Source organism: Salmo trutta, chromosome 36, assembly GCF_901001165.1.
Source record: "Salmo trutta chromosome 36, fSalTru1.1, whole genome shotgun sequence".
Classification (NCBI taxonomy): Eukaryota; Metazoa; Chordata; class Actinopteri; order Salmoniformes; family Salmonidae; genus Salmo; species Salmo trutta.
This window is the reverse complement of record NC_042992.1, coordinates 14,785,774-14,812,195: the sequence shown is the minus strand read 5'-3', so window position 1 is coordinate 14,812,195 and position 26,422 is coordinate 14,785,774. Positions and strand designations below refer to the sequence as shown.

General features: G+C 45.9%; 2 protein-coding genes and 1 pseudogene across 3 annotated transcripts; all 3 read left to right on the top strand.

Moving 5' to 3' along the window:
* Window positions 1-1,939: 1,939 nt before the first annotated feature.
* LOC115175510 (GATA zinc finger domain-containing protein 1) lies at window positions 1,940-3,899 on the top strand. Its single transcript, XM_029734787.1, has 5 exons — window positions 1,940-2,354; window positions 2,531-2,653; window positions 2,757-2,816; window positions 2,949-3,132; window positions 3,299-3,899. The coding sequence occupies exons 1-5, from the start codon at window positions 2,175-2,177 to the stop codon at window positions 3,487-3,489; spliced, it is 738 nt and encodes a 245-aa protein (XP_029590647.1). The 5' UTR covers window positions 1,940-2,174; the 3' UTR covers window positions 3,490-3,899.
* A 4,758-nt stretch (window positions 3,900-8,657) lies between these two features.
* On the top strand, window positions 8,658-18,998 carry LOC115175509 (protein naked cuticle homolog 2-like). Of its 2 annotated transcripts, none has more exons than XM_029734785.1 (8): window positions 8,658-8,887; window positions 9,007-9,029; window positions 9,129-9,214; window positions 16,580-16,640; window positions 16,892-16,986; window positions 17,250-17,345; window positions 17,535-17,814; window positions 17,962-18,998. In XM_029734785.1, the coding sequence occupies exons 1-8, from the start codon at window positions 8,826-8,828 to the stop codon at window positions 18,459-18,461; spliced, it is 1,203 nt and encodes a 400-aa protein (XP_029590645.1). In that variant the 5' UTR covers window positions 8,658-8,825; the 3' UTR covers window positions 18,462-18,998. The 2 variants fall into 2 exon arrangements, with proteins under 2 accessions (XP_029590645.1, XP_029590646.1); XM_029734786.1 differs by having other exon boundaries at window positions 9,003-9,029.
* A 1,570-nt stretch (window positions 18,999-20,568) lies between these two features.
* LOC115175419 (leucine-rich repeat-containing protein 14B-like) lies at window positions 20,569-26,282 on the top strand (annotated as a pseudogene).
* The last annotated feature ends 140 nt before the right edge of the window (window positions 26,283-26,422 follow it).

Here is a 26,422-nt window from a genome sequence, read left to right as displayed (position 1 = left end):
GAATTTCCTTACTGGCTGCCTGAATGTAGCATTGACATTGTCCATATGTTGTCTTTCTAGTTCCATGGACCTTATCCGTATATCAGTAAGCTCTGCTGCACGGCATGTCTCCACTGCCAAGACCAGCGTCAGGTCGCGTTGTCTCAGCAAACGTCTGCGGGTGCCCTCATCAGTTATGCCAAGCACTAGCTTATCTCTGATCAGTTCATCTCTTAAAGCACCATAGTCACATGTAGCTGCCTTTTCCCTTAGCCTAGTGACAAAGCTGTCAATGGACTCCCCGTCCTCCTGTTTGCAACAACCGAAAACATAACGCTCGTAGATAACGTTCTTTGCTGGCTTAAAGTAATGTTCAAGAGCATCAAGAATAGCTGTAGCGTTACCTTGCTGAGCTGCTGTTAGGTTCAGGTTGTGTTTGTATACGTGTCGGCATTCTGTTCCCATTATAGTCCTCAAAGTGGCAGCCACTACCTCATCGTCCTTTTCCAGAAGTCCCGTTGCTAGTGCATAGTCCTCCCATTCACCTCTAAACGTATCCCAGTTTGTGCTCCAGTCTCCGCTAAGCTTCATAACGGCGGGAGGGGGAATGTTCGCTGCCATGTCTAATCGGTGCTAACAACACTGAAGCTAACTAGCAAACTCACTCTAGCTAAGGACAATTCCGGCGTCAGGCGAAGTTTTACTCAAATAAGCATTTTTCAGGGGGTAAACCAGAACAGGTGGCTCTAATTTGCGGAACGCATGGTTATTTATCCGACTCTGACACCATGTTTGAATGTTAAATGACGAGACAGAGGCATGGATGCGAGTAACCAGTCTTGATCAGTATATTGCAATACATCCGGGTATTTCAAGCACACCGGTAAAAACACTGGAGTTGCAGTAATTAACATTTACCAACAGATGGCATCACTGTGCCATCTTACACCCATAACAGTATCCTTAGGCATGTTGTAGTCTTCAAATCTGGTGGAGAAGTTGAAATTTGTAAATTGAAATCTTCTATCACCTCTATGTCAATGCTGCGACCTGGTCCCTCTGCCTGTCGTTTCTTCAGTGTGCTGAAGTGCAGTAGCCTTCCAGATGACAAGTCCAAATCGAACAGCTCAAGCTTCCTAAGTGAAGGCCTCAAGTTTTTCCACCATGTCCACAACTGTTTTCCCTCTTCCTTGTAACTGGAGATTTAACCCGTTTAAATTTAAGTGAGAATATGCCATGGTTAGATTTATAATGACGTCTGAGATTGAATTATTAGTAAACAGCGATATTTTCATTGCAAATAAGACACACTGGCTTGGCATTGGGAAAAGATGGTAAGATGAACGCATATCTCTGTACATTCTTCCCTGAAACTTCAATTTTCATTATCCACCTTTCTTTTGATACGTTTTGAGAGCGACATTTTCTGTTGCTATCAATATGATTGTTCTGAACAGAACGAATGTTGACGTTACAACAGTAGTGTAGTCTACAGTAGACCTGTTTCCCCCACCAATCAACCTACAGAGAATTAGACAAAATAATATTTGAATAGAGACATGGTGATTTTATGAGCGTAATCAGATCGAAAAAATTATGTTATTGTCACTGAATTTATTATGTACTAATCGGATTTGTTAAACATGTTGTTCAATTTGTAGTGTTGGCCAATTCATTGTGCTAATATCATATGCTAATTAGGTTCTGACCCGCCGATATTAGCGCAGGAAAAATTTGGGCCGAGGCCAAACATAGTTGACGAACCCTCAACAGTATGTACTCCTGTTTAAGACAATATGATTGTTGTTGTTTTTTTGCTTCCTTTTTGCTAAGAAGTAGCTGATAGATAGTTTATAAGCCTGCCTGTTAGATAAATATAATACCTAGATATAAGGCTGTCGATACACGCCACCACAGTAGGTGGAGCATTACACTTGGCTTAGTGCGGCCCACACTAGCTAGCTGAACTTGAAAGAAGAAGACATTTTTACAGACTGGTTAGTTAGCTGTCTGGGCTAAATCGATGTAGCCATTTGTGTTGTTCCTTTAGATCTAGCTTAGTGCTGGTTGTATTTGATTTGCATGCTGTAGCTGTTTGTCTAAGTCCGTCCGTAAAGAGCGGATTTGTTGTTGTTGCTGATGTTGTTAGCCAGCCTCTGCGTTCATTTCGCTGGCCTACGTTTTTTTCTATCACGATGCCGCTGGGTTTGAAACCATGTTGCGCTGTCTGCAAAACAAACTCATCGTCTATGTGGAAAAAGGGAAACCAAGGAGAGATTCTGTGCAATAACTGTACGGGGAAGAGCACCAGCAGTGGAGCATCTGGACCCTCTGCGTCCTCCAACACACAGCAGAATAATGGCGGGGGCAAGCAGGTTAGCGCATATACAATATACATAGGCCTGCACTGCACTGTGTTCCCCTTAGTGGCTGTACCTCCATACTGTTCTACTTCCAAAGCAAAGCAGAGATCAATCATATAGGCATGTGTGATCCACATTGTCATCCTGATGGAGATGTAAAACTGGTATTTGACACATCTTGCCCACAGTCTAAACAAGAGATCCACAGGAGATCAGCACGGTTGAGGAGCACCAAGTACAAAACCCCTGCTACCGAAAAAAAGGTCTCTACCAAAGGAAAAGGAAGAAGACACATCTTCAAACTAAAAAATGTCAGTACCATTGATTCAATACACAGGAACTCTGTTATCTTTGTGTTGGATTGTCAGACAATTGTTCTAATTGAAGCGCTTCAAAATGTGATTTCTTCCACAGCCAATCAAAGCACCAGAATCTGTTTCCACTATCATCACATCAGAATCAGTCTTTTATAAGGTACAGTATGTTTACTTGAAAAAAATCATTCAGTACTGTATGTTAGCAAACATAAACATATCTGTTTATATATTGTATGCCACAGATATGTTTAACTGTCAGCAATAGTTATCATCTTTTGTCATTGTGCAGGGTGTGTATTATCAGATAGGGGATGTCATCAAAGTTACAGATGAGGATGATGGGAGGCCATACTATGCACAGATCAGAGGTTTTGTCCAGGACCAATACTGTGAGAAGAGTGCAGCCTTGACTTGGTTGATACCAACCCAGGCCAGTCCTAAGGACCTGTTTGATCCTGCCACTTACATTGTTGGTGAGTGATGATTGAATTTACGTCACATTTTTGAAAGTTACATTTGAGAATACAGAAATAAGTTATGTCTCTTTGCACATTGTGTAAATGTGAGTAATGTCACAGTAGACTCAAAGACCACAACTAGCCGATAATGTTTCTGTTACTGATTATCTGACTTCTATAGGTCCAGAGGAGGATTTTCCCAGGAAGATGGAGTACCTGGAGTTTGTGTGCCACGCCCCCTCGGAGTACTTCAAGTCCAGGAGCTGTCCTTTCCCCACCATTCCTATCCGTCCAGAGAAAGGCTACATCTGGACCCATATTGGACCCACGCCGGCCATCGCTATCAAAGAATCTTTTGGCAACAGCAATTAGCTGCTGGGCCATTTACCATGAAGATATGAACTTTGTCTGTTAGCTTGCTAACGGACGCATGTACATTTTTGTAATATAATGGAGACAAGTTTTAGACTGTATAAGACACATTATTAGTCTTTGAATGTGGAAACTGGATGTTTACAAACCAATCTAAATGTAGCATCTTGAACAGTACGATAACTACCCATGAAATGATCATCCAGAGATGACACCGTCAGACATGGGATGGACTTTTATATTCAGTAATGTGGAAAATACATTTTCAAAAGTTTTGTCTACTAGAATGCTTTTAAAACAACCAACTTAATTTTCTTTAGACATCTGTGTCATTCATGTGAAGTGTTTAACGAATATTAGATCGAGACCAACTAACATTTTTAAATAAAGAACATTTATTTAGAAATAAGCTGTTAATAGCGTCCAAGTTATATCCCTTTGAGTATATTTTTGAGACACTGTGAGACCTTTATGATCATTTACCCCCCAAAAATCTCCAATCTTTTTTATAAAAAAAAACCAAATCCCCCTTGATTTCACAGTACATGGTCAACATTGAGCTGCATGTGCAAATGTGAAACCTATCATTATCTTTGAGATCATTTCAGCTAATCAGTGAAGCCAAATGGCTGTTAAAACTGGTCACCCCTCAGAGCCTGGTTCCTCTAGGTTTCTTCCTAGGCTCCTGCCTTTCTAGGAAGTTGTTCCTAGCCACCGTGCTTCTAGATCTGCATTTCTTGCTGTTTGGGGTTTTAGGGTGGGTTTTTGTATAAGCACTGGCTGTGCCGGAAGAGGACTGGCCACCCCTCAGAGCCTGGTTCCTCTCTAGGTTTCTTCCTAGGCTCCTCCCTTTATAGGAAGTTCTTCCTAGCCACCGTGCTTCTACATCTGCATTGCTTGCTGTTTGGGGTTTTAGGGTGGGTTTTTGTATAAGCACTTTGTGCCATCTGCTGATGTAAAAAGAGCTTTATAAATACATTGGATTTGATGAGCCTGACACACAACTGACATTAGTAACAGAACAGTGAATAAAAGTTATAGACAACTCCAGGAAGAGTCATTGAATCTATTGAGCACCCATAAGGCTCTGATCAAAATTAGTGCACTATATGGGGAATAGTGCCATGTCCACTGCCTTCTTACCTTCTCCAGGGTGATGAGGGTGGACAGTATGTCTCCAGTATGGCCGGTGGCAATATCATTATTCAATATTTTGTCCTGGAGGGTTGCAGTCATATGGTTCCTCATCATCACCTCTTGCTGTACGTTGAATGACAGGCTGTGCACCTTCTCCACTATACTGTGGATAAACACATGCACGTGGTCTGAAATATACCTACAGTTCTTCCACTGTCCAAAGAGTGAAATAAGATTTTATTTCATTGAAGACTATCTTTATAAGGTAAACATGTTGGGCTTTCATTGAATTCAGAGAAATAGTGATTGAAAAATGTATAATTTCTTGGTATCACAATAACTCAGAATCAGTTACTGTGATGGACGATGAAGAAAAAAAATAGGGGCTTCAATAGCTTCTCGCTAAAACAAACAGAGGCTTTCGTTACACTACCTGTCTAGCTCCTGCCATATCTCCCTGTAGGCAGCCATGTTCTTCTGCATAGCAGCCATGACAAGGGCCAGCTCCTCCAAGGTGTCCATGGTCAGGTTCTTTCAGGTCATCTGGCGCCGGGTCATGTTGTCCTGGTCACCACCTCTGCCCTGGTCCGTCAGGACTCCCGTATCTTCCGGTATAATCTGTGGGAGAATGAAGGTGTTGAGGAATGAGTTTGGTGTGGTATGTAGGGAGAGAGAACTTAATCCACCGGCTGGTAATATGTGATTGAAAACAACGAAAGAGGAGTGGTCGTATTGATGATTTTGAAAGGCAGCGTGTAGTAATAATCAGTATACAACAATGTGGAAGACACAAAATTCATCACACAACTCCCACCCCCCTCTGTCATCAACAACAGAGCCTTGGTATGAATAACACTAACGTGACTCATTAGAGTTCTTGTCGTCATAGTCGACCATCTATACCTCCAGGTTGGTGGTTACCACGGCGACGAGGAGATTGGTGAAAATGAAGAAGTAGAGACGGTCCGTACATCAGCCCCTCATCACTACTGTGCAGACAGAAAGGACAACTCTTACCACATTGGGACAAAATACATAGAAATATGTCAACAATATATTGGTATTTTCACAAAAGCTTTTTCACTCTATTGCGACATTTTAAGCCCCATTTGATTAATAACATAATCTCTTCTTGCTTTTCAAAATCTTTATCCAAGGACCCATACTGTCTGAACTGGATAGAGGAAATGTAGTCTTTATCCAAGGACTCATACTGTATGAACTGGATAGAGGAAATGTAGTCTTTATCCAAGGACTCATACTGTATGAACTGGATAGAGGAAATGTAGTCTTTATCCAAGGACTCATACTGTATGAACTTGGTTAAGGGGAAATGTAGGGCCTTGTGTCTCTTACTCCACAAACTCCCTGTAGATGGCCATCCATCCGTCCTAGGGATGCAGAAGAAGAGGGTGTAAAGGGCCAAAGACAGGTCGCCAAAGGCTGATGGGACAGCAGCACTGAACAGGGTCAAGCCAAACACTGCAAACACCTGACAGACACAGACAGGACATCAACAGAGACATCAGACACAAACACAGGGGACCACTGAGCAGATGTCCCACCATCACAAAAACAAGGGACCACTGAGCAGATGTCCCACCATCACAAACACAGGGGACCACTGAGCAGATGTCCCACCATCACAAACACAGGGGACCACTGAGCAGATGTCCCACCATCACAAACACAGGGGACCACTGAGCAGATGTCCCACCATCACAAACACAGGGGACCACTGAGCAGATGACTCACTCATAGAAATGGATTCTATTTCTATGGTCTCAATATCACTCCTTGAAACATCACACACTCATCTTGGGCCATAGCAACAAACCAACACAACAAATAGTAACAGAAGAAAGACCAGGGGCATTAACGTATAGTTGACAGTTCTAACGTTTCTTTTCTCAATCAAAGTCGGAGGAATTAAGAATTAAGATGACTTATAATGAAGTGAGAGAGAGAGAGAGAGAGAGAGAGAGAGAGAGAGAGAGAGAGAGAGAGAGGAGGGTATCTACAGTACAAGCATGATTAGGTTGTGGAGTGGGAGTGGTTGGGAAGTGGGAGGGGTTGGGGAGTGGGAGGGGTTGGGAAGTGGGAGGGGTTGGGAAGTGGGAGGGGTTGGGGAGTGGGAGGGGTTGGGAAGTGGGAGGGGTTGGGGAGTGGGAGGGGTTGGGAAGTGGGAGGGGTTGGGGAGTGGGAGGGGTTGGGGAGTGGGAGGGGTTGGGAAGTGGGAGGGGTTGGGGAGTGGGAGGGGTTGGGAAGTGGGAGGGGTTGGGAAGTGGGAGGGGTTGGGGAGTGGGAGGGGTTGGGGAGTGGGAGGGGTTGGGAAGTGGGAGGGGTTGGGGAGTGGGATGGGTTGGGTTGGGGAGTGGGAGGGAAGTGGGAGGGGTTGGGAAGTGGGAGGGGTTGGGGAGTGGGAGGGGTTGGGGAGTGGGAGGGGTTAGGGAGTGGGAGGGGTTGGGAAGTGGGAGGTGTTGGGAAGTGGGAGGGGTTGGGGAGTGGGAGGGGTTGGGGAGTGAAGGGTTGTGGAGTGGGAGGGGTTGTGGAGTGGGAGGGGTTGGGGCATGGGAGGGGTTGGGAAGTGGGAGGGGTTGGGGAGTGGGAGGGGTTGTGGAGTGGGAGGGGTTGGGGCATGGGAGGGGTTGGGAAGTGGGAGGGGTTGGGGAGTGGGAGGGGTTGTGGAGTGGGAGGGGTTGGGGAGTGGGAGGGGTTGGGAAGTGGGAGGGGTTGGGGAGTGAAGGGTTGTGGAGTGGGAGGGGTTGGGAAGTGGGAGGGGTTGGGAAGTGGGAGGGGTTGTGGAGTGGGAGGGGTTGGGGAGTGGGAGGGGTTGGGAAGTGGAAGGGGTTGGGAAGTGGGAGGGGTTGGGGAGTGAAGGGTTGTGGAGTGGGAGGGGTTGGGGCATGGGAGGGGTTGGGAAGTGGGAGGGGTTGGGGAGTGGGAGGGGTTGGGGAGTGAAGGGTTGTGGAGTGGGAGGGGTTGGGGAGTGGGAGGGGTTGGGGAGTGAAGGGTTGTGGAGTGGGAGGGGTTGGGGAGTAAAGGGTTGTGGAGTGGGAGGGGTTGGGAAGTGGGAGGGGTTGGGGAGTGAAGGGTTGTGGAGTGGGAGGGGTTGGGGAGTGGGAGGGGTTGGGAAGTGGGAGGGGTTGGGGAGTGAAGGGTTGTGGAGTGGGAGGGGTTGGGAAGTGGGAGGGGTTGGGAAGTGGGAGGGGTTGGGGAGTGAAGGGTTGTGGAGTGGGAGGGGTTGGGGAGTGGGAGGGGTTGGGAAGTGGGAGGGGTTGGGGAGTGAAGGGTTGTGGAGTGGGAGGGGTTGGGGAGTGGGAGGGGTTGGGAAGTGGGAGGGGTTGGGGAGTGAAGGGTTGTGGAGTGGGAGAGGTTGGGGAGTGGGAGGGGTTGGAGAGTGAACATTTAGGGAGTGAAAAGTTGGGGAGTGGGAGGCGTTTACCGCGTTTGTCTCACCAACCCCGTTAGAAATATTATGAAGAATGTTGAGGAATCTTTGACCAGAAAGGGCTCGTTCCTGAAGATAGACATTATATGCCGCAAATTACGCAGACACCACTGGGTGGCAATATATATATATTTTTTATTTATCCTTTATTTAACTAGGCAAGTCAGTTAAAAACAAATCCTTATTTACAATGACGGCCCAGGAACAGTGGGTTAACTGCCTTGTCCAGGGGCAGAACGACAGATTTTTACCTTGTCAGCTCGGGGATGCGATCTGCAACCTTTAGGTTACTGGCCCAACGCACTAGGCTACCTGCCGCGCCAATATACAGTAGCCTATTTAGGGAAACAGCGATCTAGATACTAAACAAATAAAACGTTTGTATAATGAAGGGCTCTTATTTTATGTTTACACGAAAGACACATCATGCACGCGTTAAATTATGTCACTGTGAGCTAATTTGTTGTATGCGCTCAATAAAAATGGAGAAAATACTTTCCCGGAATGGCCAGCAGGATGTGCTGTATCCTAGGTATATTGATTATTCGTTTATTTTCCATAATAAACTCCTCAAGTTCTCTCTGTCCAACATACTTGTGTGCACCTTCACGAAGCGTCGGTCCTCTTGTCTATCTCAACCCTATAATAACTTGATGGCAAAATCGACATATCGGTGCATACAGGATACAACTTTCTTTGTTGTTATCAATGGGAGATGATGAAGACGTCTTGATCAATGCGCAAATAGATGAAGGTTCAAGGCACGAGAGGAAATATAAAGAAAAATGGGCAAACTCCAATCAAAACATGGTAAGACTTAGTATTTCGTTTCAGAGGCTGGCTACTGTATATCTCTTAATAACCAAAATGTAACAATATTTTCTTTCTCTCTTTTATGTTTCCATTCCATGCATAATTTGGATAGCCAGTAAACGCAGAGAAAATCCTGAAGGTAAGAATCACCTTTAGGAAAGTCTCAAAATATATGTCTCTCAAACATAGTGTTATGCAGGACATAGACTTTATATTTTTATTTGTTTGTTTCTTCCAGGTGGTAGTTTTGCTGCCAATGTGCTCACCTGTCAGAGAGAGCTGGAATGTACGGATCTCCACACCCACAAAACCAGATTCAAGCAGGTACTGTACAACGCAGTTTCCAGAGATATTGAAATATGATGAACATTTAATCTGTTTGCAGATTTTCATTGAGCGAAAGAGTCATCAGACAGTCACTAGCCATATTTGGGGCGGCAGGTAGCCTAGAGGTTAGAGCGTTGGGTCAGTAACTGAAAGATTGCCAAATCGAATCCCTGAGCTGACAAGGTAAAAATCTGTCATTCTGCCCCTGAACAAGGCAGTTAACCCACTGTTCCTAGGCTGTCATTGTAAACAAGAATTTGTTCTTAACTGACTTGCCTAGTTAAATAAAAAATAAAAATACCCTGCTGCCAAATCCTTCTCACACCTAAATCCCCATAGGCCTACTTCTCTAGGACAGTTCTTTAGTTTGTCAATGCTAACAGTCAGTTGTTTACCAAACTCTAGTTTGTATTTTGCATCCTGGGGGGTTAGCATCCTTCTCTGGACCATGTTCATGATGCATCTGCTTCTGGCTCTTTCTGGCCCAGAAAGGCCTGTAAATGGAAAGCAACACAGACACATGTGTGTCATTAGAGTTGAGAGGCTTGAACTTGGATAATGACGCTAACAAGAACCAGAATGGTGGAGTCCTGTGAAAGGGTAGCTGAATGCAACACAGCCGCCCAGAGTGGAAGAGCTTAGAATCCCAATGAAAAGATGAAGGCAGTGTATCACACATCGCTTCTTATCTAAGACAAAAGTAGGCAAATTGACAATTCTCTATTGAATACATGGTGTTGTATTCATCAATCTTTATACATAAATCACAGCCAAACTATGTACCATCTGGGTAAACAACAAAAACAACAAAATAACATTTTGAATTGCTGCCTTCTCAGTCTTGTTTACATCCTGATTCATCCATCCATAGAGGATTGACACTGTCAGTCACCACTTCATGCTCACATTGAGTCCACACTGGTGTTCACACTAGGGTTCACTGACTCTGAATCACATGTGCATGATGTCTTAGCCAGGTCTCCTCCCTCCCTTCCTCCCTCCCTCCCAGTCCCAGCCAAGGCAAAGCAACCACAGGATGATAGAACAGTATAAGCACACAGCCAAGCCAGGCACATGAAAGGTGTTTGGAGAGGGGCTTTTTCCCCCCTGCTCCTTCCTTTGCTCTCTGTGGGAGGAGGCTGTCATGTCTGTGTGAATGCATATGGCCGCTGTCCAGAACAGCAGGGTCTTTCATTACCGCCACACTGAAACCCCACATCTGGTGCTGGCAGGGGGAGACAAGGTCTGGTAGGCGGAGTGTCTGGTTGTGGGTGGAACACCTTCACATGTAGGCTTAGTACTGTTAATGAGATGGTCACATTTGGGAAGATGTAGCATAGTGAGAGTACAACATCTTGATGCTCATAACTCTTCTTTGACTCTTAACTGTGTGGCCACTCACTGCCTCACTCACATATTTTGAATGTCTTCTTTTCTCTCTCGTAATCACCTTTCAACGCTTGGAAAGACCCGTTGGAGCCATTTTGAATGTCTGCTGAAGTGTCATTTTGAACTCATGGTGGGGATGAGGTGTTAATGAAGTGTTGGTCCATGTTGCTGTCTCTCTGGAGCCTGTTATTAGGAAAGAAAGGCTGAGCCTGCCAGGTTTCTGTAATGAGACCCAGCTCCTCCACGTCTTTTTAATGGCAGTTCAGTTGTTCCTGTGATTCTGTATTCCAGCTCCACCATTAGCGGCTCCATGGCACCACCGCATATGTAACTGTCAGCAGGGGGCCTGGCTAGCTACAGTTTGTAGTGTACTGGTATACTCTATGTTATTTGCCTGGGCACTTCATGTGTGTGTCTGGCTGTCTAAGATTATGTTCATTGTTTGTCCTCTTTTCAGTAAGGAAGCTTGATTATAGTGTCAACTTTGATGCCTTCATTGGGGTGTCCAGGCTGTAGCGGTCACATGTCCTGGATCACTTGTGTCAACATCCTGCAGCCTCAGGTCATAGACCCAGTGAGACACCACAGCTCTCCGTTACCCACCCTGTTCACTGTTAGTCCTGCAGTGAGACACCACAGCTCTCCGTCACCCACCCTGTTCACTGTTAGTCCTGCAGTGAGACACCACAGCTCTCCGTCACCCACCCTGTTCACTGTTAGTCCTGCAGTGAGACACCACAGCTCTCCGTCACCCACCCTGTTCACTGTTAGTCCTGCAGTGAGACACCACAGCTCTCCGTCACCCACCCTGTTCACTGTTAGTCCTGCAGTGAGACACCACAGCTCTCCGTCACCCACCCTGTTCACTGTTAGTCCTGCAGTGAGACACCACAGCTCTCCGTCACCCACCCTGTTCACTGTTAGTCCTGCAGTGAGACACCACAGCTCTCCGTCACCCACCCTGTTCACTGTTAGTCCTGCAGTGAGACACCACAGCTCTCCGTCACCCACCCTGTTCACTGTTAGTCCTGGAGTGAGACACCACAGCTCTCCGTCACCCACCCTGTTCACTGTTAGTCCTGCAGTGAGACACCACAGCTCTCCGTCACCCACCCTGTTCACTGTTAGTCCTGCAGTGAGACACCAAAGCTCTCCGTCACCCACCCTGTTCACTGTTAGTCCTGCAGTGAGACACCACAGCTCTCCGTCACCCACCCTGTTCACTGTTAGTCCTGCAGTGAGACACCAAAGCTCTCCGTCACCCACCCTGTTCACTGTTAGTCCTGCAGTGAGACACCACAGCTCTCCGTCACCCACCCTGTTCACTGTTAGTCCTGCAGTGAGACACCACAGCTCTCCGTCACCCACCCTGTTCACTGTTAGTCCTGCAGTGAGACACCAAAGCTCTCCGTCACCCACCCTGTTCACTGTTAGTCCTGCAGTGAGACACCAAAGCTCTCCGTCACCCACCCTGTTCACTGTTAGTCCTGCAGTGAGACACCACAGCTCTCCGTTACCCACCCTGTTCACTGTTAGTCTTGGAAGAATCCCTCTTTCTTACAGCTTCTCCTCTTCTGGCTGCTCAACTTCAAAAAGTGAAGCAAAATTCTGAATGAATGTGTGCTTTCATTTCTGTAAAGATAATTGTGTGGTGATTCTGCTCAGTGTGCGTGTTTTTAAAAATCCCATTTCAATATCTGTAACACAACCTTATCAGGATGTTAAACAATTTAAGACTTGTAGAACAATTAACCTCAATATTGACATACTGTTTCTGTTTAATTACAATGACTCAGGGTGGAGTGTTGACAACATCACCTGATACAATAACAAAGGCACTTTTCATTAATAAACCTGTTTATCTAAGGCAGGTTTGGATCATGTACAGCTCAGTCAAGTGAGCCAGAGAGTCTGTAAAATGTACAAACACTAAGTATAAAAAAAGTTGTCTGATGAAATGCAACCAACCATATCAGAATCGGATTGCAGTTTGCATCCCTGTCTCTGAATGGATTTCTATTTGGAACGACAGTGTTGGTTAAACTGGGCCAGTCATTCTCTTGGGTTTGGAGAAGGAATCTTCCTTCTAGTCCTCTTATTGTTTCCACCAAGGTGTTTCTGTCCTGTTTGTTGACCCAGAGGTTTCTGTTTATTATTCTACTGTTCAGACTCTGGACTGTGATTATATTTGGTCTGAAATCGCCTCCCAGAACATTCCAGCTCTAAGCCAGGGAAGCCTATTTTCCCAAACACAGATTGGATTGTTCAGGTGGCTGGCTCTCCCATTCATGTTTGGTTACCCACCTTGTTTGTTGGGCTGTAGCTCAGACAGAGGATGAGAGACAGAGACAGAGAGACAGAGACAGAGAGACAGAGACAGAGAGACAGAGACAGAGACAGAGAGAGAGAGAGAGAGAGACCATGGTCATATCATTAGGTGGTAAGAACCCTTGGACATCTCTACCCACAATGATCTGAAAATTTCCCACTGCTTTCCGCCCTCATGGCCAGCAGAACTGATTGGCCAGTTGGAGAGAGGCCCAGTTCTATAGCTAGATACCCGTATAGACTCTGGCTCCAGCGTTTCCTCACCCAACCACAGCTCAACATCCAAATCCCTCCCTCAGTTCCCCTCCTCCAGAAATCACTCACATCTGGTTTCTGTGAGCAAGGCCAGACCTCTGAAAATGAGAACTTCTTAATGGTTATTCTCTGACTTAACGTTAACTATTGCCTGAGCCTGAAAACAACCCCAACCCCCTTTATATTCTTTGAATATCAACTTGTATACCAACTTCAAGAGACTTATCTTCCTATTATGTATATAACAGAAGCTGCTTCACATAAACTCCTGCGATGAAGCAACCATCCTTCCCCATACAGCCCCACCCCCATACGATCAACCTCCTATCCAGGTATTGGTTAACAGGAAGAGAGATGATCAACCACCTATCCAGGTATTGGTTAACAGGAAGAGAGATGATCAACCACCTATCCAGGTATTGGTTGGCAGGAAGAGAGATAATCAACCTCCTATCCAGGTATTGGTTAACAGGAAGAGAGATGATCAACCACCTATCCAGGTATTGGTTGGCAGGAAGAGAGATTGTTAAAACAAAGCTCTGTACTGTTCTCTTCTCTTCTCTGGGCTCTGCGTTTGACTCTAACTAAAGGCGGGTGGGAGAGAGGGGGGCTACAGGACAGGATGCAAAGCTTGGTGACACCCAGTTGAGTGCAGGAAAAGGCCCCCGCTCCTCTCCCCTCTCGGTTGGTAACCCGACCCCAGATGAAAGGGCCCGTAGCAGGCAGAGCGTGGCGGTCGATGGCAGGGGTTTGGCTGGTATGCTGGTTGAAGCCATCAGCAGTCAGGGTTATCTGTCAGCATGGTCCTCTCAGACTCCACAGGCTCTTTGTTACTCATCTGCATCTGTCAGAGCTGTGGGCGACTGGCTGCTGGAAATGTCTGTGGTGGAGACAGTTAGACGCACAGATCTAATGTTTTGGTGCTTTTCACTGTCCTTTTTTGAAGGGACGGTTTCTGACTTGTTGCAACAGAGGGTTGGATATCATATGCTCAAATCTTGATTGGTCTTGATAGCACACGCAATATGCTCAACACCGTTCAAGGGAACACCTAGTTTCAAGGTGTGGGTACTCACCAAGCAACAACTACCCAGTGGATTGGGTTGAAGTTAATATCCGCCTTGAGCCCGTAGGCATTATAAATAGGTTGTAGACTCAGCAGGTTTTTGAACATAGTAAATGTATAGACTGTGTGTTATTGTTTCCATATGGGACGCTCAGTTCTACACATATATGGGAACTCTGTAGGTGATATTACTTTAATACCAAGAGTGACTTAATGCATTTACTTTTACTGGATATGGTGATGTCACAGCTGGCATGGTCAGGGCATGAGCATGACTGCCTGCCTGCCTTCTCTTACAGTAAATTTACCCTTATAGGTTCTATTTTTCTCCAGTGCTTTATTCCCTCTCTGAGAACAGAATAGAATAGAACAGATTATTTTTTTTACCCTTATTTTACCAGGTAAGTTGACTGAGAACACATTCTCATTTACAGTAAAAAACCTGGGGAATAGTTACAGGGGAGAGGAATGAGCCTATTGGAAGCTGGGGATGATTAGGTGGCCGTGATGGTATGAGGGCCAGATTGGGAATTTAGCCAGGACACCAGGGTTAACACCCCTACTCTTACAATAAGCACCATGGGATCTTTAGTGACCTCAGAGAGTCAGGACACCCATTTAACATCCCGTCCAAAAGACAGCATCCTACACAGGGTAACATCCCCAATCACTGTCCTGGCAGTGGAGGTGTATTAATACCCATAAAACCTAGCGGTCAAACAAGGAAATGGTTCCAATCGTTTTTCCACCAGTCATTTTCCCCATATGGAATTTTAGAAACATTTAAAATAAGGGCTGTGTTTCCTGTAGGCTTATCCTGGTGTGACGTTTTAATAACCATGTAAATACCTCTAGGACAAGGTGACTTTTATCAATATATTCAGCTCTATGTTCAGATTCAAAAATGCTAATTAGCATCAAAGTAGATTTCATGCAAAACTACAAATCCCTGCAAGCTCCTGCACATCATCTCGAGCTGACACTTTTGCTAACAGGTATTGTGTCAATTTAAAACTTGCACAAGACAGTTCACAGAGTTGTCAATTAAAAAAATGGTGTCAGTTTATTATTTACTCAATTTAGCTAACATTAGATAGTTAATCCAGAGATTCTTACCTTTGCCTCGATTCAGCAGTCTCATCCAGATCATCATGGCATTTTGTAGTTCTTTATCATAGCCAGATTAGCTGCTAATTAGCGTTTCATTTTTAGGGGGTAAATAGGTGAATATATTGATAAAAGTCACCTTGTCCAAGAGAGATTTACACGGTTATCAAAACGTCACACCAGGGTAAGCCTACAGGAAACACAACCCTTATTTTAAATGTTTCTAAAATCCCCTATGGGGAAAATGACTGGTGGAAAAACAATTGGGACCATTTCCTTGTTTCACAGTTAGGCTTTATGGGTATTATGACTCATGCTGTGGTACTCTATTGGGACATTTTTTTTAGATCAGAGGAAAGAGTGCCTCCTACTGGCCTACCAATACCACTTCCAGTAGCCTCTTGTCTCCCATCCAGGGACTAACCTTTCTTAGCTTCAGTAGCAAGCCAGCAGTGCGATGGAGGGTGGTATGCTGCTGGAAGTGGAATAGACATTTTTCTCCTGCTTCTTGGATATTAGATTATGAGGTAGATTTGAGCTAGTGTCAGTCATTTTTGGACTCTGATATCAGAAGTAGCTCTTCAAATGTTAGGAAAACAGACCCTGGCAGATTATATCTCTCAGGAAGGTCAGATGAGAAACGAGACACAGACAGAGAAGGTCAGTCATCTGTCTGTGGCTCCTGTGTTCAGGGTAGTGATGTCTTGACCTTCTGTTCTCCACTCGGTCCCATGTGACAAGGTTCCTGGGTTCTCCGCTGACCCTCAGTACATCAACTGTAGAACACCCTCTGTCCCAGTGAGTGGAGGAGATCAGGGGTCAGATTAGAAGCACAGCTTTCATCCCAAAGGGGAGATGAATTACTACTGGTCCTTAGATTTGCTAGCTACTTGTATATCGAATTAGCGTTCTATTATGTGTGTGTGCGTGTATTTAGAGTTGTGTCTGCATTACATCTGATTAGTTATAGAACACATACGGCTTTATTGAATTTATCGGAAGTTGAGGTGAACTTGAAAACCTCAGCTGGTTCCCACAGTATTATTTACCCAGCTGATGACAAACAATAGGCCCCGAGATTATCAAAGATTTCCTGCTCTCACATCATTTAAACTTTCTTATCTTTCTCCTTCTCCCTATCTCTATCCCCCCCTCTTCTGTGACTTTTTCTCTCCTAATTCTCACTTGGTCCATCGCTCCTCTCCCTCTTTTTCCAGGAGTTGTGCAGAGGGGAAGTGAAGGACGAGCAGTCCCTGAACCATAAGAGCCCCCTACAGGGTGAGTAGAAAAACGACATCTCAGTGGATCAGGCTGATCACATTACTGTTGCACTGATTCTAGTCTAGCATGGATCATTAACTTAACATCTTAGACTTACTCAATGATTGACCTGTTTGATTCGGTATGGTTCATATCTTAACTAAGAATTCCCCTTGCTTGTCCTGGAAACCTGGGATACTGTGTGTGTATTATCGTCTGTAAACAGCAAACACAAAGGCTAATGAGAATATACTTTGTTTGTTTTACAGTGGTACTGCCATCAGAGAAGGGAGGGGAGAAGGAGAGAGAGAGCTACATCCACGTTCCTTTCAGACAGCCCAGGAAGAGGAACAGCCATGTTGATGTGAGTGGCTTTTTTGCCTTTTACTGTCCTGTACACTACAACTACAAAAGGAGTTGATCTATAGAATCTTTACAGAGTATGGCAGGGATTTGTTTGATGACCATAATATGGTACCTGTTGTGTTTGGTCCTCTGTAGCTCAGTACGTAGAGCATGGAGTGTCAATGCTAGGTTAGTGGGTTCAATTCCTGTGACCACTTGCACGTAAAATGTAAGCACGCATAAAAGTGTCTGCATAATGGTGACAATTATTCATGGTTACAGGACACAGAGTGCAATGTGGTGTTGGAGGATGACACTCGACAGGAGTGGATCTTCACACTGTATCACTTTGACAACAGTGGTAAAGTCACCAAGGAGGTACGGTAGCTTCACACAGCTACAACAAGCAACTTTTGCGCATTATGAGTTTTCTCTTAAGTCAACCCTGCAGCCTTGCTAATGGTGTGTGTGTGTGTGTGTGTGTGTGTGTGTGTGTGTGTGTGTGTGTGTGTGTGTGTGTGTGTGTGTGTGTGTGTGTGTGTGTGTGTGTGTGTGTGTGTATCACAGGATATGTCCAGTCTCATGCAGTCCATCTATGAGGTGGTTGAAGCATCGGCCAAGCAGCCTTCATGTAACAGCACAGCCCTGAAGGTCAAACTGGTGGTGGCCCCCTCCAGCAGCTCCAGCCGGGGCTCCAGAACAGGGGACAGAATGGAGGAAGTCCAGCAGGAGGAGGCAGGGAGCCCAGAGAGGACTTTTCACTGTGTGGATGAAAACACAGAACGCAGGAACCACTACTTAGACCTAGCTGGGATAGAGAACTATTCCTCCAAGTTTGACGATGCAGGTAGGTACACAATGACCATTTATTTTCAGCACTTTTGAGGCACAGATCATTAAAGTCAACATGGTTTTTACTGAAAATACACCAAAGATGAATGACATTCAACAAAGAGAAATGACAGCATAACATGATGTTCTCCATCCTCTGCAGACGCCCCCTCTCAGGTACCCAGACCGGACTCCCGCTCAGCCCAGCAGCGCCGCTCAGTGGTGGTGGGGGAGAACTGCGGCCCTACAGAGTCCAGAGGCAGGGGCCTTTCTTTCCTCAGGTCTCTCAGGGGCCAAGCCAAGGCAGTGGGGGGAGACAGAGGAGGGGGAGGAGGTGGGGATAAATCAAGCAAGCTCCATGGCCACCACCCCTCCATATGGTGCCACCCCTCTCAGCCACACTCCCAGCCCCAACTCCCATTACAGCACAGCCAGAGCAAGAGGCTTCGCTCCAGGGCCAGAGAGGCTGGGTCCCCCTCCAGAACCCTACTCAACGTACAGCAGCCTGGTTCTCAAGCTCAGCCAGGGGGGGAAAGTGTGGCGCTGCCCAGCCTGCCTGCCTCCTCTGGGGTCTTGATCCCCCTGGTTCAGAGGCATGAGCACCACCACCACCACGAGCACCATCACCATCACCATCACCACCACTACCACCCCCCAGCATGACTGCAGTCTGCACTCCACTCAGGGATACAGAGACTGAGAGACACACCTCCCTGTGGTTTAGCCTATAGCTAGGGCCCGAGTGGTTCCTGGTTAGATCAGGTGGCCCTAAATATAGTATAGGGCTGTGGGACACCATCACTCTCCATACTAAGGAATAATAGCAACTCGGTACAAAAATGAGCTTATGTGCCTTGTATTGATGACTGAGTTTCATGTTGAATGTGTCATGTTGAATATGCTACTCACCTTTGGAAGCCCTCTAGACTGAAGTTTCTTCTCAGGTTTCTATAGATTACCGCTTTCATTTAATATAATGATTTAAACAGTTACATCTACGTATGAGAGTATATGCAGTATGTTTTGTATTGTCTGTATTTTGATGTATGAAAGCATGATACAACTTTGCTTGTGATCATTGTAGTTTGTCAATTGAAAAAACTCACAATTTAATGAAGACTGACGCTTTCAGATTTGGGAAGAAGAAACATGTAAAACAATTTGTAAGAAGTAATAAAATGATACACTTTGTTTACATCATGTGGAAGTTGTCAAATGTAAAATGTGTTCTCTCTTATGGCAAAACATTCCGTGCTAAGGCTCTATGAATATTTAGGAAAATACACTGAACAAAAATATAAATGCAACATGCAACAATTTCAAAGATTTTACTGAGTTACAGTTCATATAAGGAAATCAGTCCATTTAAATAAATTGATTAGGCCATAATCTATGGATTTCAAATGATTGGGAATACAGATATGCATCTGTTGGTCACAGATACCTTAAATAAAAAAGGTAGGGGGGTGAATCAGAAAACCAGTCAGTATCTGGTGTGACCACACGTGGTCTGCGGTTGTAAGACCGGTTGGAAGTACTGCCAAATTCTCTAAAACAACTTTGGAGGTGGCTTATGGTAGAGAAATGAACTTTAAATTCTCTGGCAACAGCTCTGGTAGATATTCCTGCAGTCAACATGCCAATTGCACCTCCCTGAACTTGAGACATCTGTGGCATTGTGTTGTGTGACAAAACTGTACATTTTTAATTTAACCTTTATTTAACTAGGCAAGTCAGTTAAGAAAAATTCTTATTTACAATGAAAGCCTACCCCAGCCTAACCCGGACGGCCCTGGGCCAATTGTGCGCCACCCTATGGGACTCCCAATCACAGCCGGTTGTGATACAGCCTGGAATCAAACCAGGGTCTGTGGTGACGGCTCTAGCACTAAGATGCAGTGCCTTTCAGAGTGGCCTTTGATTGTCCCCAGCACAAGGTGCACCTGTGAAATGATCATGCTGTTTAATCAGCTTCTTAATATGCCACACCTGTCAGGTGAATTATGAATTATCTTGGCAAAGGAGAAATGCTCACGAACAGGAATGTAAACAAACATTTCTGGGATCTTTTCAGGTCATAAAACATGGAACCAACACTTTACATGTTGCGTTTATATTTTTGTTCAGTATATTTACAACACTCGGTGTTCCTGAGTACTCTCATCAAATGCATGTTTTCATAACCAGTCATGTTAGGCTAGTACATTATGATATCTGATCCGCCACTGCTTTGGTCTTGATTAACATCTAAGCCTTCAGTAAATCTATCATTTCAGTGTGGGCATGATGCCAATGTTACCCTGTACAACGTCCATGCTATGTTTGTCCACATTGCTTTACTGTTATTTTTGTCACTGGCGTTTGTATATAGCTTACTTGCATAAACAGGTAATTTCAATGTTGGTGGTATGGAGGGAGGTTGGACCTAATTTTGTAATCAGTAGGAAAAGGTTGTTTCTGCTCTGCCCCTTGGTGAAAGATGCAAATAGATATTCCCTTCGCCTCTCGAATGGGTTGAGACGGCTGTTTCTAAAAAAAAATAGCCCTCCTACTCACCTACCTCACGCGCCAAGCCTCTCTTTCGCCACGCGATACCACAGCAAACGAGGTCCAGACAGATATACAGTACTAGCAGAGACAAAGAATCAACAGACAGAGAGACAGTCGGGGAGAGAGCAACAACACAAACACATCCAGTCACAAGGGCTGATTGGTTGATGCTAACACTTCAAGACCCAGATCTCGAGGACAGAACAGAGAAGAGAGAGCCATGAAGAGCCTGAGGTTTCTTGCTGCCGAGGGCTTCGCTCAGAGTGGCCCGAGCGCCACGGAGAACCTTAGCTGTTTGTTGTTCAATCTCTACCCGCTCCTCTTCAATGCCTGCTACCTGCACGAGAAGGCCTTCCTCCTCCATGACCTGGTCCAAATCTGCCTCTGCACGAGCTTAACCTGCAAAGGCTCCTGGGAAGGACGGTAGACTGCCAAGAGGATCTCCTGCACCTGCCGGCAGTGCCTGGATGGCTCTGTTGACTGGGCTATTCCAACTAAACTACTGAAAGAGCTGCTTTCTGTGCTTGGCCCTCCTATGTTGAACATAATAAACGGCTCTCTATCCACCGGATGTGTACCAAACTCACTAAAAGTGGCAGTAATAAAGCCTCACTTGAAAAAGTCAAATCTTGACCCAGAAATTATAAAAAACTATAGGCCTATATCGAATCTTCCATTCCTCTCAAAATTTTTTGAAAAAGCTGTTGCGCAGCAACTCACTGCCTTCCTGAAGACAAACAATGTACACGAAACGCTTCAGTCTGGTTTTAGACCCCATCATAGCACTGAGACTGCACTTGTGAAGGTGGTAAATGACCTTTTAATGACGTCAGACCGAGGTTCTGCGTCTGTCCTCGTGCTCCTAGATCTTAGTGCTGCTTTTGATACCATCGATCACCACATTCTTTTGGAGAGATTGGAAACCCAAATTGGTCTACATGGACAAGTTCCGGCCCTGGTTTAGGTCTTATCTGTCGGAAAGATATCAGTTTGTCTCTGTGAATGGTTTGTCCTCTGACAAATCAACTGTAAATTTCGGTGTTCCTCAAGGTTCCGTTTTAGGACCACTATTGTTTTCACTATATATTTTACCTCTTGGGGATGTCATTCGAAAACATAATGTTAAATTTCACTGCTATGCGGATGACACACAGCTGTACATTTCAAAGAAACATGGTGAAGCCCCAAAATTGCCCTCGCTAGAAGCCTGTGTCTTAGACATAAGGAAGTGGATGGCTGCAAACTTTCTACTCTTAAACTCGGACAAAACAGAGATGCTTGTTCTAGGTTCCAAGAAACAAAGAGATCTTCTGTTGAATCTGACAATTAATCTGGATGGTTGTACAGTCGTCTCAAATAAAACTGTGAAGGACCTCGGCGTTACTCTGGACCCTGATCTCTCTTTTGAAGAACATATCAAGACTGTTTCAAGGACAGCTTTTTTCCATCTACGTAACATTGCAAAAATCTGAAACTTTCTGTCCAAAAATGACGCAGGAAAATTAATCCATGCCTTTGTTACTTCTAGGTTGGACTACTGCAATGCTCTACTTTCCGGCTACCCGGATAAAGCACTAAATAAACTTCAGTTAGTGCTAAATACGGCTGCTAGAATCCTGACTAGAACCAAAAAATTTGATCATATTACTCCAGTGCTAGCCTCCCTACACTGGCTTCCTGTTAAGACAAGGGCTGATTTCAAGGTTTTACTGCTAACCTACAAAGCATTACATGGGCTTGCTCCTACCTATCTTTCCGATTTGGTCCTGCCGTAAATACCTACACGTACGCTACGGTCACAAGACGCGGGCCTCCTAATTGTTCCTAGATTTTCTAAGCAAACAGCTGGAGACAGGGCTTTCTCCTATAGAGCTCCATTTTTATGGAATAGTCTGCCTACCCATGTGAGAGACGCAGACTCAGTCTCAACCTTTAAGTCTTTACTGAAGACACATCTCTTCAGTAGGTCCTATGATTAAGTGTAGTTTGGCCCAGGGGTGTGAAGGTGAACGGAAAGGCTGGAGCAACGAACCGCCCTTGCTGTCTCTGCCTGGCCGGTTTCCCCTCTTTCTGTTTCCCCTCGGCTGTGCCGTGGCGGAGATCTTTGTGGGCTATACTCGGCCTTGTCCCGGGATGGTATGTTGGTGGTTGGAGATATCCCTCCAGTGGTGTGGAGGCTGTGCTTTGGCAAAGTGGGTGGGGTTATATCCTACCTGTTTGGCCCTGTCCGGGGGTTTCATCGGATGGGGCCACAGTGTCTCCTGACCCCTCCTGTCTCAGCCTCCAGTATTTATGCTGCAGTAGTTTATGTGTCGGGGGCTAGGGTCAGTCTGTCACATCTGGAATATTTCTCTTGTCTTTTCCGGTGTCCTGTGTGAATTTAAATATGCTCTCTCTAATTCTCTCTTTCTCTTTCTTTCTTTCTCTCTCTCGGAGGACCTGAGCCCTAGGACCATGCCTCAGGACTACCTGGCTTGATGACTCCTTGCTGTCCCCAGTTCACCTGGCCGTGCTGCTGCTCCAGTTCCAACTCTTCTGCCTGCAGCTATGGAACCCTGACCTGTTCACCGGACGTGCTACCTGTCCCAGACCTGTTGTCCCAGACCTGCTGGAACCCTGACTTATTCACCGGACGTGCTACCTGTCCCAGACCTGCTGTTTTCAACTCTCTAGAGACAGCAGGAGCGGTAGAGATACTCTCAAAGATCGGCTATGAAAAAGCCAACTGACATTTACTCGTGTTACTGACTTGTTGCGCCCTCGACAACTACTATGATTATTATTATTTGACAATGCTGGTCATCTATGAACATTTGAACATCTAGGCCATGTGCTGTTATAATCTCCACCCGGCACAGCCAGAAGAGGACTGGCCACCCCTCATAGCCTGGTTCCTCTCTAGGTTTCTTCCTAGGTTTTGGCCTTTCCAGGGAGTTTTTCCTAGCCACTGTGCTTCTACACCTGCATTGCTTGCTGTTTGAGGTTTTAGGCTGGGTTTCTGTACAGCACTTTGAGATATCAGCTGATGTAAGAAGGGCTATATAAATAAATTTGATTTGATTTGATTTGAAAGTTTTGGTGTTGTGTTTAGAGGTGCAGTCTGTCACTGGTCAAAAATGCTGCTTGTGAGGCACTGGATCTTGGCCAATGTGACACGTTTTTTGTTTTGCTTCAAGTCTCAATGTGTTTGTAGTTACTTGAGTTGCCACTGGGGCAATACAAGGTCAAAATGTCACCTTACATCATATAAGGGCCTATAACTTTGATTTGTAAGACAAATTCCCATTTGAAGACAATAAACAGTTATGTTCTATCTATCTATCCTCTATCTGTTCCATCTCCAGTCCTATGTGCTGCGTCCAACAGACTTACGCCGAGACCCTCCGTATGATGGACCTGACTGGGCTGAAGGACACAGAGTACCATACCTGCGCCTGTGGATCCACCCTGGGTCGGTGGGCCCGCACCCAGCTCCTCACCCGCATGTGCAACGAGGTCATGGTGGCCTTCCAGGCGGGCGACGCTGCACCCTCAGCCCTCGAGACCGAGGTGGACGTGCGCCTGAACGGCTTTGTCACCGGGCGGAACTACAAGGTGGTGGCCCAGGCCTTCCTGCTCCTCCGTCACTGCCCCTTGAAGCTGCGCTTCGTCAGGTTCCGAGCCAATTCCCTGGTCCTGAAACAGCTGTTCTATGTGCTGCATGTGGCCCAACCGGAGGCCATGAGGAGACTACAGATGGTCCATAATGTTCACCTGTAGGCCCCGCACCTGGAGTTGCTGTTGTCCCGGATGGAGTTCCCCCAGCTGCAGTCCCTGACACTGCCCGCGTAGGTGATGGACATGCGAAGGTTGGGCTCGGATGAAGATGATCTGCTGAGCCGGCTGACTGACTGAGCTGACAGAGCTCTACATGGGCTTCTGCACCTTCACCAGACACCTGCAAAGACTGCTAAGGTGAGGGGCTCACCTCTGTGTGGGGCGAGAGTGTGGGTATGTGATTAGGTAGAAGGTATTGATGTCTACTGTATATATAGCTTTGGGGATGTCTATTCAAGCTGATTGTTACGTTCCCCAGTTTCTGTGTTGTTGTTTTGTTTGTATGTGTGTGTTTCAGGATTGCTTCCTGGATTCCTCTAAGCAGCTGATTGGTCGGCCCCATTGATGATTGGAGCTGACCCCGCCCTCTCGTCAGGAACAGCTGTCTTCAATTACCAACTCCTTCTGAAGCTATATAACCAGTGTTCTGTTGATCAGGAGAGAGATGTGTCCTGTGTTGGTTGTTGATGAGAGACCTGATTAGTATGACCTGTATTTTGGTTAGTGTTGCTTAGAGAGCTTCTTGGTATGTCCTGTGTTTTCGTTGTTGTGCAGAGGTATAATTTGTTGCCAGTATTTTGTAGGCGGTCCTACTAAGGTATGTCTATGACAAAAGGACTTTTTGATTGTGAAATTGTTTTTAATGTTCTTTTTCATTTGTTCCCAGGGGGGAAGGGGAAGGCACCTTGGGAGTGCTTAGGCAAGAGGCCTGCGGGCATACATATACCTGTAGTGTATACTGTCTATGCACACTAGGTAAGACCTGTGTGGACCATCCCCTGTATTTTTGTTAGTGTGCCAGGTGGTGCTAGTTAGGTAAGTAGTGGGTAGGTAGTTAAGGTAGGAGAGGGGGCTTTGACATTTACTATCTTTGGTTCTGTTCAGCCCCTCTTCCCCAAGTTTACCGTGTGAAGGAATAAATTCCTAGTAAGTGGTAAATTCTCTGCCTTTTGTCATCCTTACTTGCACCTACAGTCCCATACCTCTTTCACTCCACGGGGAGTTGAGTTGTAGCAAGGTGTTGCGTTCCCTCTTCCTAGAGGCGTGTGTAATAGCACGGGGGCTGCAGTTTGCGGTACTCAGTGGCATTTTGTTTTTGTTGCGTGGCTGTGGGGGAGAATGTAGACAGCTGCTAAATCTGCAGGTTGGCCAGAAACCAGGGTACACTTAATGGTTGCTATTGTCTCCTTCCCAAATCACAACCTATTGCCTATATAGTGTACTACTTTTGACCAGAACTTTTGGACCCTGGTAGAAAGTAGTGGACTTAAAAGTGAATAGGGTGTCATTTACGGCTGCCTTTGAAATAGCAGCGAGGTCATGACCCAAAACAAGCGGTCACCTGCACTGTCCATTAATTAGGCATGCGTTGTAGAGATTTCATATTGGCTTAGTTTTTTTTTTTGTCAAGCTTGGGTGAAGTGAGGCGCACACCCTCACACGCATTGCAAGCATGCACAAGTGATAATATTGTGAAAATTGAATACAATACATTTTTGACTCTGGCCTTGTCCAGAGCCCCCTGACCACCCCACTAAAATGCCTGGAGCTGGCCAACTGTAACCTGAACTATGTGGACATGGTCTACCTGGCCAACAGCCTGCAAAGTGAGAACCTGGTCAGTATGGCCATGACGTGTGCGGCCTATTCCCCGCCACTCTCCACAGCCTCACCCTGGAGGACAAACACATGGACATCCAGGCCCTGGCTGCCTGGAGAGGCTGAAGATACTGGGCAACCCTCTGAGCGCCACGGCCCTTCACCGCCTCTTCTCGACTCTGGCCGCTGGGTTCCCAGCCCTGAGGTATGTGGTGCTGCCGGTGCCCCGGGACTGCTACCCTGAGGATGTCACCTAGCCCTTGGATGAGACGGTCTTGCTGCAGTACGACAGGGAGATGTTCCAGGTGGTCAGGGGTCAAATGATGGGGATACTTCAGGGGTGGGGAATGTGGAGGTAGTCACCCCCCGTTGGGCGCTTATGACGCAGATATCAATGAGACCAGTAAGGAACTGGGGGTGTCCATGGTGAAATCTTTCAACAGCATCATTGGAAACTTTATTGATACCATTGAGATCGTGGACAACAGGAGATCAAGAGGTAGATTGAAGTTCAGGTAGAATACCAGAGGGCGGGTGATAAGAGAATCTCTAATAAAGGTAAATGAATCAATAAACCATTATGAATTATAAGTCATGTAGCATGGTTAATGAATAATCAATGTAATGATCAATTAGTCCCAGAAAGTCTAGTAGAGGCT

Excerpts from the sequence above, each read along its gene's own strand:
- LOC115175510 (XM_029734787.1), top strand. The coding sequence starts at position 2,175 with ATGCCGCTGGGTTTGAAACCATGTTGCGCTGTCTGCAAAACAAACTCA. Across the intron at positions 2,654-2,756 it reads ACATCTTCAAACTAAAAAAT|CCAATCAAAGCACCAGAATC; the intron begins GTCAGTACCATT and ends TTTCTTCCACAG. Across the intron at positions 3,133-3,298 it reads TCCTGCCACTTACATTGTTG|GTCCAGAGGAGGATTTTCCC; the intron begins GTGAGTGATGAT and ends TGACTTCTATAG.
- LOC115175509 (XM_029734785.1), top strand. The coding sequence starts at position 8,826 with ATGAAGGTTCAAGGCACGAGAGGAAATATAAAGAAAAATGGGCAAACT. Across the intron at positions 9,030-9,128 it reads ACGCAGAGAAAATCCTGAAG|GTGGTAGTTTTGCTGCCAAT; the intron begins GTAAGAATCACC and ends TGTTTCTTCCAG. Across the intron at positions 16,987-17,249 it reads AGAGGAACAGCCATGTTGAT|GACACAGAGTGCAATGTGGT; the intron begins GTGAGTGGCTTT and ends TCATGGTTACAG.